This window comes from Symphalangus syndactylus, chromosome 11, assembly GCF_028878055.3.
Source record: "Symphalangus syndactylus isolate Jambi chromosome 11, NHGRI_mSymSyn1-v2.1_pri, whole genome shotgun sequence".
In the NCBI taxonomy this organism is placed as follows: Eukaryota; Metazoa; Chordata; class Mammalia; order Primates; family Hylobatidae; genus Symphalangus; species Symphalangus syndactylus.
In genome coordinates this window covers 55784445-55804380 of record NC_072433.2, presented here as the reverse complement: position 1 = coordinate 55804380, position 19936 = coordinate 55784445, and the positions used below count along the sequence as shown (strand labels likewise).

General features: G+C 45.0%; 1 protein-coding gene across 4 annotated transcripts in view; it reads right to left on the bottom strand.

Moving 5' to 3' along the window:
• Nucleotides 1-19936, bottom strand: part of GSG1L (GSG1 like) — a 271064-nt gene that overhangs the window by 160645 nt on the left and 90483 nt on the right. For all 4 annotated transcript variants that reach the window (XM_063612031.1, XM_055297734.2, XM_063612032.1 and 1 more), the window contains one exon: nucleotides 11006-11053. In XM_063612031.1, coding sequence (XP_063468101.1) covers nucleotides 11006-11053 — 48 coding nt within the window. The remainder of the gene's footprint in view (nucleotides 1-11005; nucleotides 11054-19936) is intronic.

Here is a 19936-nt window from a genome sequence, read left to right as displayed (position 1 = left end):
CCCAGTATCTATAACCTGGCCCCTATTCATTCACTCATTCATCCATTCATTCATTCAACAAACCTTTACTAAATTCTTGCTCTGTACAGCCCCCTCGGGGACACAGGCGCCACAAAGACAAGATGCAGTGCTTGTGTTGAGGGAGTGTCCAGCCTGCTGGAGGAGGTCACCACAACACAGCGGGATCAGTGCTCAGAGGACCAGTCTCTGTAAGTAGGTTCCTCTGGGAGTTTAGGGATAGCTTTTCACAAAAAGTCATTTCTAAGCTGGGTTTTGAAGGATGAATATAAGTTTGCAAAGCAAACAAGAGGTAGTAAAGGCAAGTCAGGCAGAAGGAACAGCATATGCAAAGGCACAGAGGCATGAGAGGTGACGGAGAGTTTGGGGGAAATGGATGTGTGCAGAGAATCAGGACTGGAGCACAGGATTCACATAAGGGATTGTAGGAGGCAGGGATTGAAAAGGCAGACGAGAACTAGACCGTGCTGGGCCATAAATGCCAGGTTAAAATGCCCTGTGTATGTTTGAGAGCCATGCAAAGGTTTTCAGCAGGGGCCTGATGTAACTGGATTTTCATTTTAGAAAGATAATTTGAAATTCAGCATAGGAAACATTTTTCTTTCCTTTTTAGCAAAGTATATAACACGCATACAGAAAACTGCATATATGCTAAGCTTGCAGCTTGGTGAACTTCCATTAAACTGAACACATACACATAATTAGCACTCAGATCAAGAAACAGAATGCTGTCAGCTGCCAAGCCCTCCGTAAGTTCCCTTTCAGTTACACCTTCTCTGCAAGGGCAACCGCTGACCCGACTTCTAACAATACAGACAGGGCTTCTGCATTTTCCGGTTTTACAGGAATGCAATCATATGGAATGTATTCTTTTGAATGCAGCTTCTTTTACCTAACATCCATGTTGTGAGCAGTCGTATTTGTTTTTTTCTTTTCTTTTTCTTTTAGAAACAGGGTCTCACTATGTCATCCAGCCTGGATTGCAGCATGATTACAGCCCACTGCAGCCTGCACCTCCTGGGCTCAAGTGATCTTCCTGCCTCAACCTCCCAAGTAGCTGGGAGTACAGGTGCGTGCCACCAAACTGGGCTGATTTTTAAATTTTTCATAGAGATGGGGTCTTGCTGTTTTGCCCGGCCTGGTCTCAAATTCCTGGCTTCAAGCGATCTTCCCACCTTGGCCTCCCAAAGCACTAGGATTACAGGTATGAGCCACCATGCCTGGCTGTACATTGTTCATTCTCGTTGCTGTATAGTTTTCCATTAGGTGTGTTGATGAGCATTGAGGAATGGATTTTAAGCAGCACAAACTGGAGTCTGGGAGGCCAACTGAGAGATTATTGTCATGGCAGGAGAGATGTGATGAGAAGCAGAAAGGGGCTGTGGCAGTGGAGATAGAGAAGACGCACCAATGCAAAGATATTTAGGAGATAGGCCGGGCGCAATGGCTCATGCTTGTAATCCCAGCACTTTGGGACGCCAAGGTGGGCAGATCACTTGAGGTCAGGAGTTCAAAACCAGCCTGGCCAACATGGTGAAACCTCATCTCTACTAAAAATACAAAAATTAGCCAGGCATGGTGGTGCATGCCTGTAATGCCAGCTACTCGGAAGGCTGAGGCAGGAGAACTGCTGGAACCCAGGAGGCAGAGGCTGCAGTGAACAGAGATTGCACCACCACACTCCAGCCTAGGCGACACAGCAAGACTCCATCTCAAAAAAACAAACAAACAAAGATATTTATGAAACAAAAGAAACTGAACTTGTCAAATAATTGAATTTGGAAAAAGTTGAGGATGACCTTCTGGTTCCTGGCTTTGGAAGCAGAGCAGATAATGGCGAAGACAGGACAATGGACAAAGAAGGGTCAAGTGTTTTCTATTGTGGACCAGCTGAGTTTGCAGTCCCTGGGGGCACTCAGGACGAAGTGTCCAGGAAGCAGTTGGAGGTGGAATCTAGAGCTCAGGAGAGAGACCTGGGTTTACAAAGTCAAACCTGGGATTGAACATGGGGCTGAACCAAAGGCCACTGCTCTCTTTCAATACCGCCAATCACTACAGTTAAAGAATAAGAAAGTCACAAATCCTCAGAACAAAGAGGATGTGACAAGAGATACCAATAGAAAAAAAAGATGGCAGCAACATTTTAAAAGCTAGAAATTTCATGAATAGGTGGTTAATGACTTAGCAGATAGGAGAAGGCTGGAAGTTGACTACCTGCATGGAGGAAGCCACAGAGGAAACTTCAGAAAATCCTTGGAATAGAGGAACCAGGCCCAGCTGAGCTCCATACTGAAAACCAAGAATTAAGTGAAAGTCTACATATGTGCCACTGAGATACCTCCCAGGCCCCCCATTTGATTCCCAGAATGCTGGTGGCTGAGTTTATTAATACACCGGAGATGGGAGAGTTCCTCTTGAGGGAAACTGATCAGTGCAAGAGAAAAAGCCTTGTGACAGTGGGTATGGGTTGATCAGATGAACTTTTTGTTTTGTTTCATTTTGTTTTTGAGACAGGGTTTTGCCCTGTCACCCAGGCTGGAGTGCAGTGGTACAATCCCAGCTCACTTCAGCCTTGAACTCCCCAGCTCAAGCAATCCTCCCATTTCAGCCTTCTGAGTAGCTAGGACTGCAGGTACACACCACTATGTCCAGTTAATTTTATTTTTAAATTTTTTGTAGAGACAGGGGTCTCACTATGTTACCCAGGCTGGTCTGGAACTCCTGGCCTCAAGCAATCCTCCTGCCTCAGCCTCCCAAAGTGCTGGGATCACAGACATGAGCCATCATGCCTGGCCCAAATGCACTTTTTGGATGAGGAGTTTATAGCTCAGATGATTGGGATGTCCATTGGCCAATATTCTCCCCATCTCCACTGTACCTTGAGCTTCAAAATAGTAAACTCACACCTCACTATTAAACATGAACGTCAGATGTTTAAGGAAAACAATATAAAAGACAGAGGTCAAAATTAAAATAAAATAGGCAAAAGAACTTGGAAGAAATAGAGACATTAAAGGGTAGAGAAGCAAACTTAAAAAAAAAATATCATTGGAGAAATATGAGAAGATATTGTGTCCATAAAACAAAAGCAGGAGACTATTAAAAAAAAAGAACATTCCTATAACAAGAAAAAGCTCTTAAAATTAAAAGTATGACTGTAGAAATGTTAAAAGCAGACTGGCTGATTGAAATATAAAAATTGAATAAATATCTGAGGAATAAATTAAAAGGCAAATAAAAATGAAAATGGAAGATAAAAAAAGTGAGAACAGAAAATAAGACATTAAAAGCTTCCAGAGAGGGGAAAAAATCAGATCACACAAAGGAATCAGAATAACATTGAACTTCTCAACAACACTGGAATCTGGAAGACAAGGGAGCAGCCAATCCTTCCCAAATTTTGTGGAAAAATTATTTCCAACCTAAAATTTTATACCCAGCAAAACATCTAGTCAAGTGTGACAGATGAATAAAAACAACATGAGACATAAAGGGTCTCAACCATGCTGTCTTTCTCAGGAAGTTACTGGAAGATATTTTTCCCCAAAATGAGGAAGTAATCCAGAAAGAAGACTACCTGGGATCCAGGAAGCAGTGGAGCCAACATGAGAGAGGGGAGGAAATTTCAAAATAATGGTAAAAACGGCTTCCAGAATAACAGCCCTAGATAATCATTGAGTCAAAATGGGGCTGGAGGTCAAAAGACTCCATAAGAGAAGAGGAAGGAAGGAAGGAGGGAAGGAAGGAAGGAAAGAAAGAAGGAAGGAAGGAAGGAAGGAAGGAAGGAAGGAAGGAAGGAAGGAAGGACAGGAGGGAGGGAGGGAAGAAGGAGGAAGTGTTATTATAATTAGCCAGTTGTCTTTGAAGACATTGAGAGAATATTCACACATTTTCCAATAATTTGCAAAAAGGATGAACAGTTTTCTTTTGAAACTAGAAAGTTTAATGATAGTTGGTTAATCTGGAAGGTTTCATGATAGTTAATAGTTATCTATTTTTAACCAGAAAGTTGGCCAAAGGCTGCACACATAAAATAGTTCTTCAATCTCAGAACAGGAAGAAATAATAGACCATTTAGCAGCCTGATGCTAACCAGGTTATAGATAAATATTCAAATACTTAGGTCACTTTGGGAGAAATAAAGATCCTGACAATGACCAGAGGAGACCTTGACAAGCAAATTAATGAGTCTCACACTCATGACCAGAAATCCAGCCAGGCTGGTTCCAGCTGCCACCCATCCTGGAGACCTATGGTCAGATCCAGGTGTGATCGCTTAAATTATTGATCAGCAAATATTCACTCCAAACACCCCGCCCATTTCTCCATGTGAGCAGTATACTTCTTGCCCCATTGATGCTGGACTTGGCCATGGGACTGGCTGTGGTCAATGGGATGTTGGTGGATATGATCCAAACAAAGGTTTAAAATGTGCTTGTGCAGTTGGCTCCCCATCTTGCATTTCTGTCATTACCATGAAAAAACCTCCACCAAGCACCTACTATCACTTCTACCTGAACAGACACAAGTGGGGCAGATTGAGCCCAGCCTATATCCTGGAACCAAGCCTTCTGACATGAGCTAAACTCACGAAAACCCACAGACATGTGAGAAAAAAAAAAAAAAAACTGTGTGAATGCCACTGAGTTGTGTGATAGCCACTGAGTTGTGTGAATGCCACTGAATTGTGTGATAGCTCATTACACAACACTATTATGGGTCTCACTGACCAGTGCACCAGGTTTTAAGATTATCCTGTGGATCACAATTATTTGGTAGGAGACTCTTGCCCTAGTGAATAAGTGACGGAGGTTTTGAGAGACAAAGGAAGCCTTGAAGACAAGGAAGTAGGAGAAACTTTTCTCTGCATGTTCAGTATCAAGTTCACAACATCAACTTGGTGTGGTGGCTCACGCCTGTAATCCCAGCACATTGGGAGGCCGAGGCGGTTGGACAACCTGAGGCCAGGAGGTCAAGATCAGCCTGGTAACATGGTGAAACCCAGTCTCTACTAAAAATACAGAATAGCTGGATGTGGTGGCATGCGCCTGCAGTCCCAGCTACTCGGGAGGCTGAGTCACGAGAATCGCTTGAACCCAGGAGGCGGAGGTTGCAGTGAGCCGAGATCGCGCCACTGCACTCCAGCCTAGGTGAAAGAGCAAGACTCCACCAAAAAATAAAAAATAAAAAAGTTCATAACATGGAGGCATTGCTGTTGATCTGTGTTTGTACATTTCATCTTAAGTTGCACAGGCATCTTTGATCAGTTTCTTCTTCTCTGCCTGGCACAATCTATTGTGCAGACCTTTGTTATAGTGTTTATTATACTGTCTTGCCAGTGGTACTCCAGTGCTGGGCTAGGACTTGGAGGCCCAGAGGTAAATAAGAAATTATGCTACCCACTGAGGGCCCTGGGCTTGTAGGGGAGAGAGAGATGTGCACAAGTCACTGTTATTCAGCTACAATATGATGCAGAACGCTCAAGTGCAGTTCAGCTAGAAAGCCTGGTTTAAACACACATCAATATACATGATGGTCCATGTTGTGCTGCTATAAATACCTGAGGCTGGGTAATTTACAAAGAAGAGGTTTATTTGGCCCACAGTTATGCAGGCTGTACAAGCATGGCGCCAGCATCTGCTTGGCTTCTGGTGAGGCTTCAGGAAGCTTTTACTCATGGTGGAAGATGGAGGGGGAGCAGGCATGTCACATGGCAAGAGAGAGAGTGAGAAAGAGAGGGGAGGAGGTGCCAGGCTCTTTTAAATAACCAGGTCCAGTGTGAACTAATGCAGTGAGAATTCACTCATTACCAAGGGGAAGGCACCAAGTCATTCACAAGGGATCCACCTCCATGACTCAAACACTTCCCACTGGGCCCCACCTCCAGCATTGAAGGTCACATTTCAAAATGAGATGTAGAGAGGACACACATTCAAACTATATCAGTCACAGGCCAGGCACGGTGGCTTACTCCTGTAATACCAGCACTTTGGGAGGCTGAGGTGGGCAGGCCCACATGAGGTCAGAAGTTCGAGACCAGCCTGACCAAATTGGTGAAACCCTGTCTCTACTAAAAATACAAAAATTAGTCAGGCATGGTGGTAGATGCCTGTAATCCCAGCTACTCGGAAGGCTGAGGTAGGAGAATCGCTTGAACCTGGGAGGTGGAGGTTGCAGTGAGCTGAGATCATGCCACTGCACTCCAGCCTGGGCAACAAGAGACAAGAGTGAGACTCCATCTCAAAAAAAAAAAAAGTAAGGAAACTATATCAGTCATCACGTGATAGAATATCCTACACCTGTTTCAAGATAAGGACAAGTTCTATGTACTGACATGAAAAGCAAACCACGATTTTATATATCAAATATGTGTATGTACATACATGTGTGTGTATGTATACATTTTTTTCAAGAACTGATAAACCAAACCATTCATATTAAATACCCAAGGGTGGGTTTATAAGAGACTTTCATCTGTAATTTACGCACTTGGGGTTCTCAAAACTTCTTTTTCTTTTTTTTGAGATGGAGTCTTGCTCTGTTGCCCAGGCTGGAGTGCAGTGGCATGATCTCGGCTCATTGTAACCTCCACCTCCCGGTTCAAGCCATTCTCCTGCCTCAGCCTCCCAAATAGCTGGGATTACAGGCACATGCCACCATGCTCAGTTAATTTTTGTATATTTAGTAGAGACGGGGTTTCACCATGTTGGCCAGGCTGGTCTCAAATTCCTGACCTCAGGTGATTTGCCTGCCTTGTACTCCCAAAGTGCTGGGATTACAGGCATGAGCTACCGCACCTGGCCGGGGTTGTTAAAATTTCTATAACAAGTGTGTATAATCGTGACACTGTGATATAATAAAAACCATATATTTGGTCTCATGTTTCCCGGCAAACAGCTACTAAAACGCTTGAAACCTCTGGAGTGATGAGAGTGTCTTACGTGTGCTAATGAACTGGCTGTTGGTTGGGGTTTCCTAGGTAGCTTCAGGATAGGGATTCACTTGACCAGGTGCAATGGCTCATGCCTGTACTCCCAACACTTTGGGAGGCCAACGTGGGAGGGTCGCTTGAGTCCAGAAGTTTGAGACCAGCCTGGGCAACGTGACAAAACCCCGTCTCTACTAAAAATACAAAAAAAAAAAAAAATTAGCTGGGCATAGTGGCGCATGCCTGTAATCCCAGCTACTCGGGAGCCTGAGGCAGGAGAGTCGCTTGAACCCAGGAGGCGGAGATTGCAGTGAGCCGAGATCATGCCACTGCACTCCAGCCTGGGCAACAGAGTGAAACTGTGTCAAGAAGAGAAGAGACGAGACGAGACAAGACAGGAAGGGAGGACGAGGGAAGGGGAGGGGAGGGGAGGGGAGGGGAGGGGAGGGGAGGGGAGGACGAGGGAAGGGAAGGGAAGGGAAGGGAAGGGGAAAGAGAGAAACAGCAGAAGGGCGAAAGGGAGGAAGGAAGAAAGGAAGAAAGAAAGAAAAAATGACCATTTGGGCACCAAGCGTGGGGCGTGGTAGTGTGCACCTGTAGTCCCAGCTACTTGGGAGGCTGAGGCAGAGGATTGCTGGAGCCCAAGAGTTCAAGGCTGCAGTGAGCTATGATCGCACCACTGCACTACAGATTGGGCAACAAAGCAAGACCCCATCTCAAAATATAAAATACAGATCATTTGGGATACCAAGCAAATCAGGGGGCAAGAATGAAAGGAGGTAACCACTTACAAGATTGTGGCAGGAATCCAGATAAAAAAATGGTTGTGGCTTAGGCTAGTGTAAAACAAAAAAGACATTTCCCATGTAAAACACAAAACTAGAATAGTCAGGCAAACAAAGAAAAATGTGTGATGCTACGGTAAGAAACTGATGATGGACAAATATTTTGCCAGGAGGGAGAGGGTAGGTGAGCAGGGGACAAGAGGGTATTGGAGAAAATGGGAATGGGGAAGTGGCATTTGAGAAGGGCCTGGAAATCTTGAAATCATGCCTGCGGTTTGCCAGGTGGGAGGAGCTGGAGGCAGGAAGGGAAGCACTCACCGGACCTCAGCTGATAAAGGGAATACAGATATCCCCCAGGCTCAGAAGCCCTAAGCTTTTCAGCAGGAGAACCAGACATTTAACAGCCAGACTGTTCAGGTTCAAATCCCAGTTCTCCCATTTTCCAGCTGTGTGGTCGCTCTGTACCTCAGTTTCCTCACCTGTAAAATGGGGATTACAGGAGCCAACGTGTGCCAAGTTCTCAGCATAGCACCTGGCACACAGTAACTACCGTATGAAAGCCAGTTAGTGCCAGTGTCGTGATTATCATATGTGGCAGACCAGAAAGATGCCAGGAGGGAGGTCCCAGAGGGAGCCGGTGCGGGAGCGGTAACATAGGGAAAGAGTATTCCTTGGGTGAGAACACAGCTGAGTGTGGACATCCAACCCTGCACACTTGCTCCCAGTGTGGCTGGGAACAAGTCCCTCGTCTCTCTGCCCTCGGGTTCCTCTGTGAAATGGAGAAGCTGAGTGTGGTGGGGAGAAAATGGATGGGTCTGAGGGTGCCACGTTACTGTGGGTGTCTGCTGGAAGGGCTGGGCCTGTATGTATGGGGAGAGGCCACACGGGCTGCCTTGGACCAAACCCTGCCAACCTCAAGCGAGCGCTACAGTGTTTGAGAGACAGCGAGTACGTGAAAATCATTCAGCACCTCAGTGGCAAAGCCAGCCCACTCAGCCTCCTTGTAAACATTTTTATATACACAGCCAGAAGGTTCTCGGCGTGACTGCCAAGCCCTAAAAGTAAAATCACAAGACCAGTAAAACACAAAGATACAACCTCTTTGGGGCTCTTGTAAAAGAAGCAAAATAAAGGCCTGATGCCTTCTGGAGGGGCACAGGCCACCCACCTGCCACTGTACACAGACACGCACACACACACCACTCACATGGGCACACAACCCGTATGTGCTCACCCTAGGATGTACCTGTGCTTATGCACACATGGGCACACAAGGCACCTGCACTTACATGTGCACGCATGTGTACACACCTCCATGCCCACGTTCACACATGCTCACCCGGCTCATCCACAGGCATGCATGCATGCACACACATAACAGCAGCTGCTCGTGCACATGCACACTCACCCTTACCCGGGACACACGCACACATGCATGTGCACATACACAGGCCCTGCTTTCTGGAAGCCAGATTTGGAGCAAAGTTGACCCAGGAGCTCCAAGGCCTTGGGAATTATGGGATGCACATCCCAGAGGGCTGCAGACAGTGGAGAGGTGTGAAGCGCAGGCCTGGATTTCACCCAGCTCTGCCCTCATGAGGTGTGAGACCTACGTGACTTCATCTCATCTCTCTAAGCCTTGGTTTCCTCATCTGTCAGGTGGGAGTGAGAATGACAGCCGCTTCCTCACGGGGTTGTGGGGAGGTTTCTCAGTTGATGCTTGCAACATGCTTGGCACTGTATCCGGCACATAGTAACTGTTCAACAAATATCAGCCATGCAGTGGTCGTATTATTGTGTTTCCCAGTGATCTCAATTTGGAAGCTGTGGCTTGAGCCACCCAGCCAAATGTTTCAGAGATGGCCACATGTAGCAATTAAACAGAACACAGCCATGGGGACATCAAAGAAATGGAGGAGGCGGTCCTGACTGCCAAGAGGCTACTGGGGGGTAGCGAGTCCTTGTTGCTTTCTGCAAACTGAGGGCCCAGTGCGTTCCCTGTCTCTTGCCCCTCAACTTCACCAGCTGCCACTTTTTGGAGGAGCACTCCAAAAAGATAGTGTCTGCAAAAGAGAATGTCACCAGCTTCCAGGACACATGGTGCCCTTCTGCCTCAGTTTCCCCTCCCCTGACTCCCAAGCCCAGAGCCCTCTCTTAATCTCCAGGCTATCTGAAGATACATGCGTACCTGTTTCACTCTTGGCAGCCTATCTCCTGAGTGGCAGAGGGTAGGCAGGTGGGGAGGCAGCCACACTCCCCTGTGTCCCTGTGGCAGGCTCTCCTCCTGTGTCCATTCTCTTGTTCTTCCATAATAACAAAATCCCTGACTTTCAGCTAGGCACAGCATTGCCCAGGATAAAGACCACATTTCCCAGCCTCCCTTCTAGCTGGGTGTGACCATGTGACTAGTTCTGGTCAAGGAGATATATGCAGGTGTTGTGGGATAACTTCTGGGAACCTTAGAGTTTGCCCTTCCTGCATCCTGCTGCCTGGAATGCAGATGCAATAGCTAGTGCTCCGGCAGCCATCTTAGACCATGAAGAAAAAGGCAGTGGGACAACAGAGAGGGTGGCAGGGGCCAGGATCCTGAGGACTTCGTGGAGCAGAGCCACCTTAGATTGCCTACTTTCAAACTTTTAAAAAGGAGATAAATTTCTCCATTGAAATTGGTTCCTTAGGGTTACTATTACTTGCAACTAAACCTAATCCTGACTGCTGTCCCCCGACTCAAGCTGCACCCTGCTCCTGGTAATCCAGTCACTGCCTTGCACAGCTCTGAACATCTCTGCGGGCTCAGAGCCTCTGCTGTCGAGCTCTGACCACCAGTGAGCCCTCTCTGGATGGTAGCATCCAATCAGACTGGCCCTCCCCACACCTGTGAGATGACAAAGGCCAGGCACCTGGCTTCCCTCCCCCAAGGTTAAATCCTACAGCTGGAGGCAAACCCCAACACCAGTCTTGCCTGAACCAAACGTCCACACCCCCATCATCCCTCCCACAGTCCCAGCATGCACTGGACAGAATGGAAGGGTGATGACCCTCAGGACTACTCTGTCAGACAGGGAGGGCAGACAGTCCCCCTCCACCAGCTTCTCCCACTCTACTGAGAGCTCAAGAAACTCAGGGCTTTGCAACAGGGTGTCTGGCTTCCAGGGCCCTGTTGCCCAGGGATGCTGAAGAAGATGCTATCACAGGGCTCTGGGGAGCCATCAAGGCAGGAAAGATGTCCCCAGAGAGGGCGGAGCTGCCACAGCTGAGCTGGGGTCACACTCACCTTTCTCCGACGCTGGGGCCAGGTCAATGAAGCTGCGACATTTTTCACCTTTGAAAAGAAGAGAAGCGTTTTCAGAATGTGAGAGGACATGTGGGCTTCCGAGTTTTGCCTGCCCCCGTCTCATGAGCCCTGGAGCAAGCCAGTGTCTCTGACCCAAGCCCACTGACATCTTTCTCCAACCCTGATTCCTAGAAGCCCAACATCCCAGGAGTGTGGACGGCAAAACTGCCAACTCTCCCACCTCCTGACCCCATCCATCCTGGCCCATTGCTTCCACCTCCGCGATAGCAACTGGGTCCCTTTCCACCGCCTCCCCCCGGAATCCACGCTCCTCCTCACTGGCCTCCCCAGGCCTCCACTCTGGCCCCTCTCCAATTCATTCTCCACACTGTAGCTGGAGGGATCATTTCAAAACACAGCTCTGATCACATCCAACACACACGCACACAGAGCTTGCTCCTGTTTGAAACTCTTCGATGACTTCCCAAAGGAGAAATTTCAAATTCCCATATGTGGACCTGGCCTGTCCACCCACTGCCCTCTCTCTCTGTCCCCGTTCCTGGTACACCCCTGTGCTTTGCACATGCTGTTCCCTGCCTGGAACACGCTTCCACTGTTGTAACTCTCACAGCACCTTGGATTTCTATGGGGTGCGGCCACCCTGTGTCTGCGTTTGCATGTGTGAGTCTCAGGTGCAAGTTAGTGGCACTGAGATGATAACTCACTGAAAGAGAGTGTGTACTGACCGCCAAGAACTGGAAGGGAGGATTTAAAAGAAAGAAAAAAAAAGTGGTGTGCTAGAGTGGATGGATTTTGAATGAATCGCTTTATACTTTTTTTTAATGTTACATTGTTTCCTCAGAGGCTAGAGGGAGGGAAATTCAATGTGCAGATCATACTTTGGGAGGCCAAGGCGGGCGGATCACGAGGTCAAGAGATGGAGACCATCCTGGCCAACATGGTGAAATCCCATCTCCACTAAAAATACAAAAATTAGCTGGGCATGGTGGCACGCACCTGTAGTCCTAGCTACTCAGGAGGCTGAGGCAGGAGAATCGCTTGAACCTGGGAGGCAGAGGTGAGCCAAGATCATGCCACTGCACTCCAGCCTGGGCGACAGAGCAAGACTCTGTCTCAAAAAAAAAAAAAAAAAATGAGCAGATCAGCATCCACAGCCACACTGAGGCATTGGTGGGCCTTGGGCCATTTTGCCTTGATAAGCCCCTTTCTAAATAAGAATTAATTAAATAATTAATTAAAAATTGTTGTATTTATCAATCATGGATAGCACAATTGTATTTATCAAGTGTGGATAGCAGCACTATCCAAGATTTGGAAGCATTCTAACCATCAACAGATGAATGGATAAAGAAAATGTGGTACATATACACAATGAAGTACTATTCAGCCATAAAAAAGAATGAGATGCTGCCATTTGCAACCACACCGATGGAACTGGAAGTCATTATATTAAGTGAAATAAGCCAGGCACAGAAAGACAAACTTTGCATGTTCTTATTTGTGGGATCTAAAAAACAAATACATTGAATTCATGGACATAGAGAGTAGAAGGATGGTTACCAGAGGCTGGGAAGGGTAGTAGGGGATTGTCGGGGGAGCAGTGGGGATGCTTAATAGGTACAAAAAATAGAAAGAACGAATAAGACCCACTATTTGCTAGCACAACGGGGTGACTGTAGTCGATAATAACTTAACTGTATATTTTTAAATAACTAAAAGAGTATAATTGAATTGTTTGCCTGTGTCAAAATATCTCATGTACCCTATAAATATATACACCTACTATGCACCCATAAAAGTTAAATATTTTATTTTGTTTTATTTTATTTGAGACAAAGTCTCACTCTGTCGCCCAGGCTGGAGTACAGTGGTGCAATCTCGGCTCACTGCAACCTCCGCCTCCTGGGTTGAAACAATTCTCCTGCCTCAACCTCCCGAGTAGCTGGAATTACAGGCACCCACCACCGTGCCCAGCCAATTTTTGTATTTTTAGTAGAGATACGGTTTCTCCATGTTGTCCAGGCTGGTCTTGAACTCCTGACCTCAAGTGATCTGCCTCAGCCTCCCAAAATGCTGGGATTACAGGCATGAGCCACTGCGCCTAGCCAAAAATTTTTAATTTAAATAAAATTTAATTTAATTTAATTTTAAAATAATTTTAAAATTATGTTTTACAGTCACATTGGTATAGAGACAAATATACAATGTTACTATTAAGTATTAAACATTTTCTTCACCTAAAATTTCTTTTTCTTCTTCTGAACTTTCTACTCCTTCCAGACCCTTTCTTACAAATAGAAGAAGCTCACGCCGGACTCTGCTTACGCACACGTTAATGTCTATTTCCCCCAACAAGCTGCAAGCTCTGTGAGGACAAAGACCAAGTCTTCACTGCATCCCCAGCTAGTAAATGGCACCTCCATCCCCAGGTGCTCAGGCCAAAACCCTGGTGCCATCTTTATCTCATTTGTGGCTCTAGCTTCCCGATGCATCTAGCATCCAGCCACTTCTCGCCACCTCCGCTGGTCCAGCCACCATCAGTTCCCACCGGGATCACTGCAGTAGCCTCTGCACTGGTCTCTCTGTTTCTGCCCCATCCTCACAGTGACCAGAAGTATCCTGGTATAACCTAAAACAGATTATGTCCCTTCTCTGCTCAGAACCCTCTCAGCATTCCCAACTCACCCCAAGTCAGAGCCTAAGTCCTCGCTGCGGACTGCAAGACCCTCTGTGATCTGTCTCTCCATCACCTCCCTGACCTCTTTCCCTCCCGTCTTCCCCCTCACTCACTCCACTCCTGTCATTTTGGTCTCCTTGCTGATCTTTGAACGTGCCGGGCATTCTCCTGCCTCAGGGCCTTCACACTGGCTGCCTCTGCTGCCTGCAGCACTGTTCACTCGCATGCCTGAGTGGTTTACTCCTCCTCTCCCCTGTCATTTTTCTCAAATGTTATCTTCCCAAGGAGGCCTTTCCATTTAATCTATCTAAAATTCCAAATGTCCCTCCCCTGACACTCTCCATCTCCCTTCTGGATGGATTCCTAACAGCTACAATAGAACCTGGTGTACAGTGACTGCTTAATAAACATTTTCCAACCAGCCTGAGCAAGAAAGTGAGACCCCATTTCTACAAAAAATTTAAAAATTAGCCAGATGTGGTGGCACGGGGCTGTAGTCCCAGCTACTGGAGAGGCTGAGGCAGGAGTATCACTTGAGCCCAGGATGTTGAGGCTGCAGTAAGCTGTACTCCAGCCTGGGCAACAGGGCAAGACCCCATCTAGGAAAAAGGAAACAAACAAACAATATTGAAGGAATATATGAACAAATGAGCAAGAGAATGAATACACGAGCAAATGAATGAATAAATGAACAAATGCCACTGAAATCTTATGTCTACAAGAAGCTTCCCCTCTTCAGTCTTTCCTCCCAGGCCTCCCTGATGCCGGGGACACAGTCCTGGCCACCAAGGATGCAGCACTCAGCAAATCATGACCCAACCTCTAGATCTTTCTCACAAAGACAGGGGGCGCACGCTGGACCTATGCTCACAAACACATTTTCTTTGACCCACACGGGATCATAAAAATAGGTAAATTGCTACCTACAAATTCAGATTTGCAATTTTCTCTTAAAGAATCAGAAGATCCAGCTGTGCTGAGCCCACAATCCCACACAGCAGCAATCACATGGGGCCGGGCAGCTGTGCCTCCTTTAGATAAGGCACCTGCAAGCTCTCTGGTTTGCCACAGCCCCCACCGCCCACTACTGCTCTGCCTCCAGCCTCACCTAAACCACCGAGACGGCACCTGTGATGCTAGATTGGATAAACTCTAGGGTGAGTTTGCAACCCCTGGCTTCAGGATGTTACTGCTGATCCCAGCAAAGAGACAGATTGGAACCAATGTGGGTTGAAGACTCAAAAACGATCTAGAAGCTTTCAGCATTCTCAACTCATTTGTCTGCTTGGAGCTTCCTAAGTTCTCTGATAAGGTCTCTTGAAGCCCCTTTGGCCTCCTGAACCTCCTGCCAGCCCTATATCAATGCAAAGGCAGAGATGAAGGCAGCGGTGGGAGATGAGTCTGAGAAGGAAGGAAGGGGTCAGGTCACAAAGGGTCTTAAGTGTCGAGCCAAGGAGGTGCTTCCTCTCTTATTTACATCACTCCTTCCAAAGAATCACAAGGCCACAGATGGGTGAACCCTGCTCTGTGGTTCCAGCATTCTGGCTTCCCCTGCCCCCGCCCTGTGCTCCGTACTGAGATGCAGGACTCACACCTTCCATTACAGACAAAGACGATAAGGCCCAGGGCAGCTGAGGGACCATCCTGGGCCACACAGCACATTAGAAGTGCTGAGATTATAGCCCACTGAAAGAGATGTTTGCTGACACCAAGAACTAGAAGGGAGGATTAAAATTAAAAAGTGTTGGTCAGGCACAGTGGCTCATGCCTGTAATCTCAGCACTTTCGGAGACTGAGGCAGGAGAATCACTTGAGCCCAGGAGTTTGAGACCAGCCTGGCCAACAAGGAGAAACCCAATCTCTGATAAAAATACAGAAATTAGCTGGGTTTGTTGGCATATGCCTGTAATCCCAGCTACTTGGGAGTCTGAGGCAGGAGAATCACTTGAATCTGGTAGGTGGAGGTTGCAGTGAGCGGAGATCGCGCCACTGCAGTCCAACCTGGGTGACAGGGTGAGACTCCATCTCAAAAAAATATAATATAATATAATATAATATAATATAATATAATATAATATAATATAATATAATATAATTAATGTAAGTGTTGTGCTGCAGTGGATGGATTTTGAGTGAATTGTTTTAAACTTTCTGTTATGTTATATTGCTGGAATGCAGGAGATGTAATGGCCAAATTCAGACCAACACCCAAGGCCACATTAAAATGTTGGTGGGCCTTGCACATTTTTTGCCTATTAGGGGCCCTTCTTAAACTTCAAAACATAATAATAAGAATTCTATTTTACAACCACATGGGCATAAAGATGAATATATTAAGTATTAAGCATTTTCTTCAGCTAAAAGTTTATATTTTCTTCTGATTTTAAAATAAATTAATTTTTTTCTTTTTTTGTTTATTTGTTTTTGTTTTTAGAGATAAGGTCTCACTCTGTCACCCAGGCTGGAGTGCAGTGGCTCAATCATAGCTCACTGCAGCCTTGAACTCCTGGGTTCAAGTGATCCTCCTGCCTCAGCCTCCTGAGTAGCTGAGACCACAGGCACATACCACCACACCTGGCTAGTTTTTTTTATTTTTTGTAGAGATGGGATCTCACTCTGTCACCCAGGCTGGTCTCAAACTCCTGAGCTCACGCAATTCTTCCGCGTCAACCTCCCAAAGTGCTGGGATTAGAAGCATGATCCACCACGCCCGGCCCTAAAACATTTTCATGGGCCCAAGACTTTTCTAGAAGTATTCTGGGCCCTCCGCTCTGTGCCTCCTGAGCCTAAGAAAGATGCCAGCCCTCCTGCAGCAGGCTCCCAGCTCTCACCACCAACTGGGCACCTCAATAATATTTAAGATTTATGTGCTAGACATTTTCCCTTTTCTTTAACAATTTTATTGAGATATAATTCACATGCTATGCAATTCATACATTTAAAGTATACAATTTGGCTGGGCATAGCGGCTCACGCCTGTAATCCCAACATTTTGGGAGACCAAGGCAGGTGGATCACTTGAGATCAGGAGTTCAAGACAAGCCTGGCCAACATGGTGAAACCGCTTCTTTACTAAAAATACAAAAATTAGCTGGGCATAGTGGCACCTGCCTGTAATCCCAGCTACTCAGGAGACTGAGGCAGGAGGATCACTTGAACCCAGGAGGCAGAGGTTGCGATGAGCCGAGATTGCCCCACTGCACTTCAGCCTGGGCAACAGAGTGAGACTCAGTCTCAAAATAAATAAATAAATAAATAAATAAATAAATAAATAAATAAATAAAATAAAGTGTACAATTCAATGGTTTTTAGTATACTGTTAGCATATTCACAAGGCTGTGTGACCATCACCACAATCAATTTTAAAACATTTTCATCACCCTGAAAAGAAAGCTGTACCTATTAGCAGTCACTCATTTCCTGCAACCCTTCCAGCCCTAGGAAAGAGCTCATCTATTTTCTGTCTCTATAGATTCACCTAGTCTGATCATTTCATGTAAATGGAATCATAGAATATACTCAATATGATCAGACAAGATATGAAATACCATTTCCTATAAATGGAATTATATAATATACAATACAATCATATAATAATATTTTGTGACTACCTTCTTTCACTTAGAATAATGTGTTTAAGGACCAACCATCTTTGTAGCCTATGTTAGTAAGTCATTTCTTTATGTCACAGAATAATATTACATGATGTGGATATACCACCTTTTATTTATCCATTCATCAGATAATAGATGCTTGAATTTGTTTCCACATTTTGGTTATTTATGAACCTTCATGTACAAGTTTTTGTGTGGACAAGTTTTTGTTTCTCTTGGGTATATACCCAGGAATAGAATTGCTGGGTCATATGTAACTCTATGTTTAACATTTTGAGAAATTGCGACACTTTTTTCCAAAGCAGATGCATCATTCTATGTTCCCATCAGCAACGTATGAGGGTTCCAATTTCTCCATGTCTTCAGCAACACTTGCTATTGTTCGTCTTTTTTTATTATAAGCATCCTTGCCAGTGCCATGTGGTATCTGACTGTGGTTTTAATTTGCATTTTCTTAATGACTAATGATGTTGAGCATCTTTTCATGGGCTTGTTGCCCATTTCTATATCTTCTTTGGAGAAATATCTTCTCAGACCCTTTGCCCACTTTTTAATTGTGTCATTTGTTCTTTTATTATGGGTGATTTTAGTTCTTTGTATATTCTGCATACAAGTCCCTTATCAGTTATCTGATTGTAAATATTTTCTCTCATTGTGTGGCTTGTCTTTTCACTTTCTTGATGACATCCTTTGAAGCAGAAAAGTTTTTAATTTTGATGATGCCCAATTTATCTATTTTTCTTTTGTTGCTTGTGCTTTTGTTGTCATATCTTCTTTGTTATTAATTTAAAAATAGAGGCTGGGTATGGTGGCTCACACCTGTAATCCCAGCACTTTGGGAGGCCAAGACAGGCGGATCACTTGAGGTCAGGAGTTCAAGACAAGCCTGGCCAACATGGTGAAATCCCATCTCTACTAAAAATACAAAAAGTAGCCAGGCATGGTGATGCGCCCCATGCCTCCCTACTTGGGAGGCTGAGGCAGGAGAATCGCTTGAACCCAGGAGGCAGAGGTTGCAGTGAGCCAAGACCACGCCATTGCACTCCAGCCTGGGCAACAGAGTGAGACTCCATCTAAAAAAAGAAAAATAGAGATAAGGTCTCACTCTGTTGCCCAGGCTAGTCTTGAACTCTTGGGCTCAAGTGATCCTCCTGCCTCAGCCTCCCAAAGTGCTGGGATTACAGGCATAAGCCACTACACCTAGACTAGTGTCATATCTAAGAAGGGTGTGCCTAGCCCAAGATCATGAAGATTTACTCCTATTCTTTCCCCTAAGACTTTTGTAATTTTAACTCTTCTATTTATGTCTCTTATCCATTTAGAGTTGATTTATGTGCATGGTGTATAAAAGGGGTCCAGTTTTATTCTTTTGCATGTGGATATCCGGTTGTCTCAGAAGCATTTGTTGAAAAACTATTCTTTCTCCACTGAATTGTCTTGGCACGCTTGCCAAAACTTAATTGACTATAAGTAAAAGGGTTTATTTTATATTCTCAGTTCTATTCCATTAATTTATATGTCTCTCCTTATACTACACTCTCTTGATTACTGTAGCTTTGAAGTAAGTTTTGAAATTGGAAAATGTGGGTTCTTCAACTTTGGCCTTCATTTTAAAGATCATTTTGTCTATTCTGGGTCTCTTGCGTTTTCATATGAATTTTAGGATCAGTGTGTGAATTTCTTTAAAAAAGCAAGTTGGAATTTTGAAAGGGATTGCACTGAATCTGTAATGGGACCGATTTGGGAAGTATTGGCATCTTAAAATATTAAAACTTCAAATCCATGAACATGGGATGTCTTTCCATTTACTTAGATCTATTCAAATTTCTTTTAACAATGTTTTGTAGTTTTCGGAATATAGGTTTCATGCTTATTTTGTTAAATTTATTCCTAAGTATTTTATAATTGTTGCTGCTATTATGAGTGGAATTGTTTTCTAAATTTCATTTTGGATTGTTCATTGCCAGTGTATAGAAATATAATTAAATTTTGTATATTGATCTTGTAAACTGCAATCTTGCTGAACTCATTTATTAGTTCTAACAGTTTTAGTGGATTCTTAGAACTTGCTATATACAGAATCATATCATCTGCAAATAGAGATAGTTTTACTTCTTCATTTCCAATCTTGATCTCTTTTATTTCTTTTTCTTGCCTAATTGCTTTGGCTAAAACGTCCAATATAATATTAAATAGAAGTGGTAAGAGTGGACATCCTCATCTTGTTCCTGATCTTGGAGGGGATGCATTCATTTTTGTACCATAAAATTTGTTGTTAGATGTGGGGTTTTTTTAATATATGCCCTCTGTCAGATTGGGGAAGTTCCCTTCTATTCCTAGTTTGTTGAGCAGTTTTATCATGAAAGGATATTTACTGTCTCTTTAGTCCCACAACAAATTTCAATGAGAATCTCCACTTTCAAGACAAGCAAAGTGAGGGTCTGAACTTTCAATGACTTGCCTAAGACCACACAGCCAGTGAGAAATGGAGCAAGACTCAACCCAGATCTGCAGACTCCACACTCCACATCCTAAAATCTTCCCAGCTCTCTGTTCCCATTGCTATGTCAGAATTTCCTACTAGAACCAGATGTTCCCACCATGGACAGCCGGGGGTGT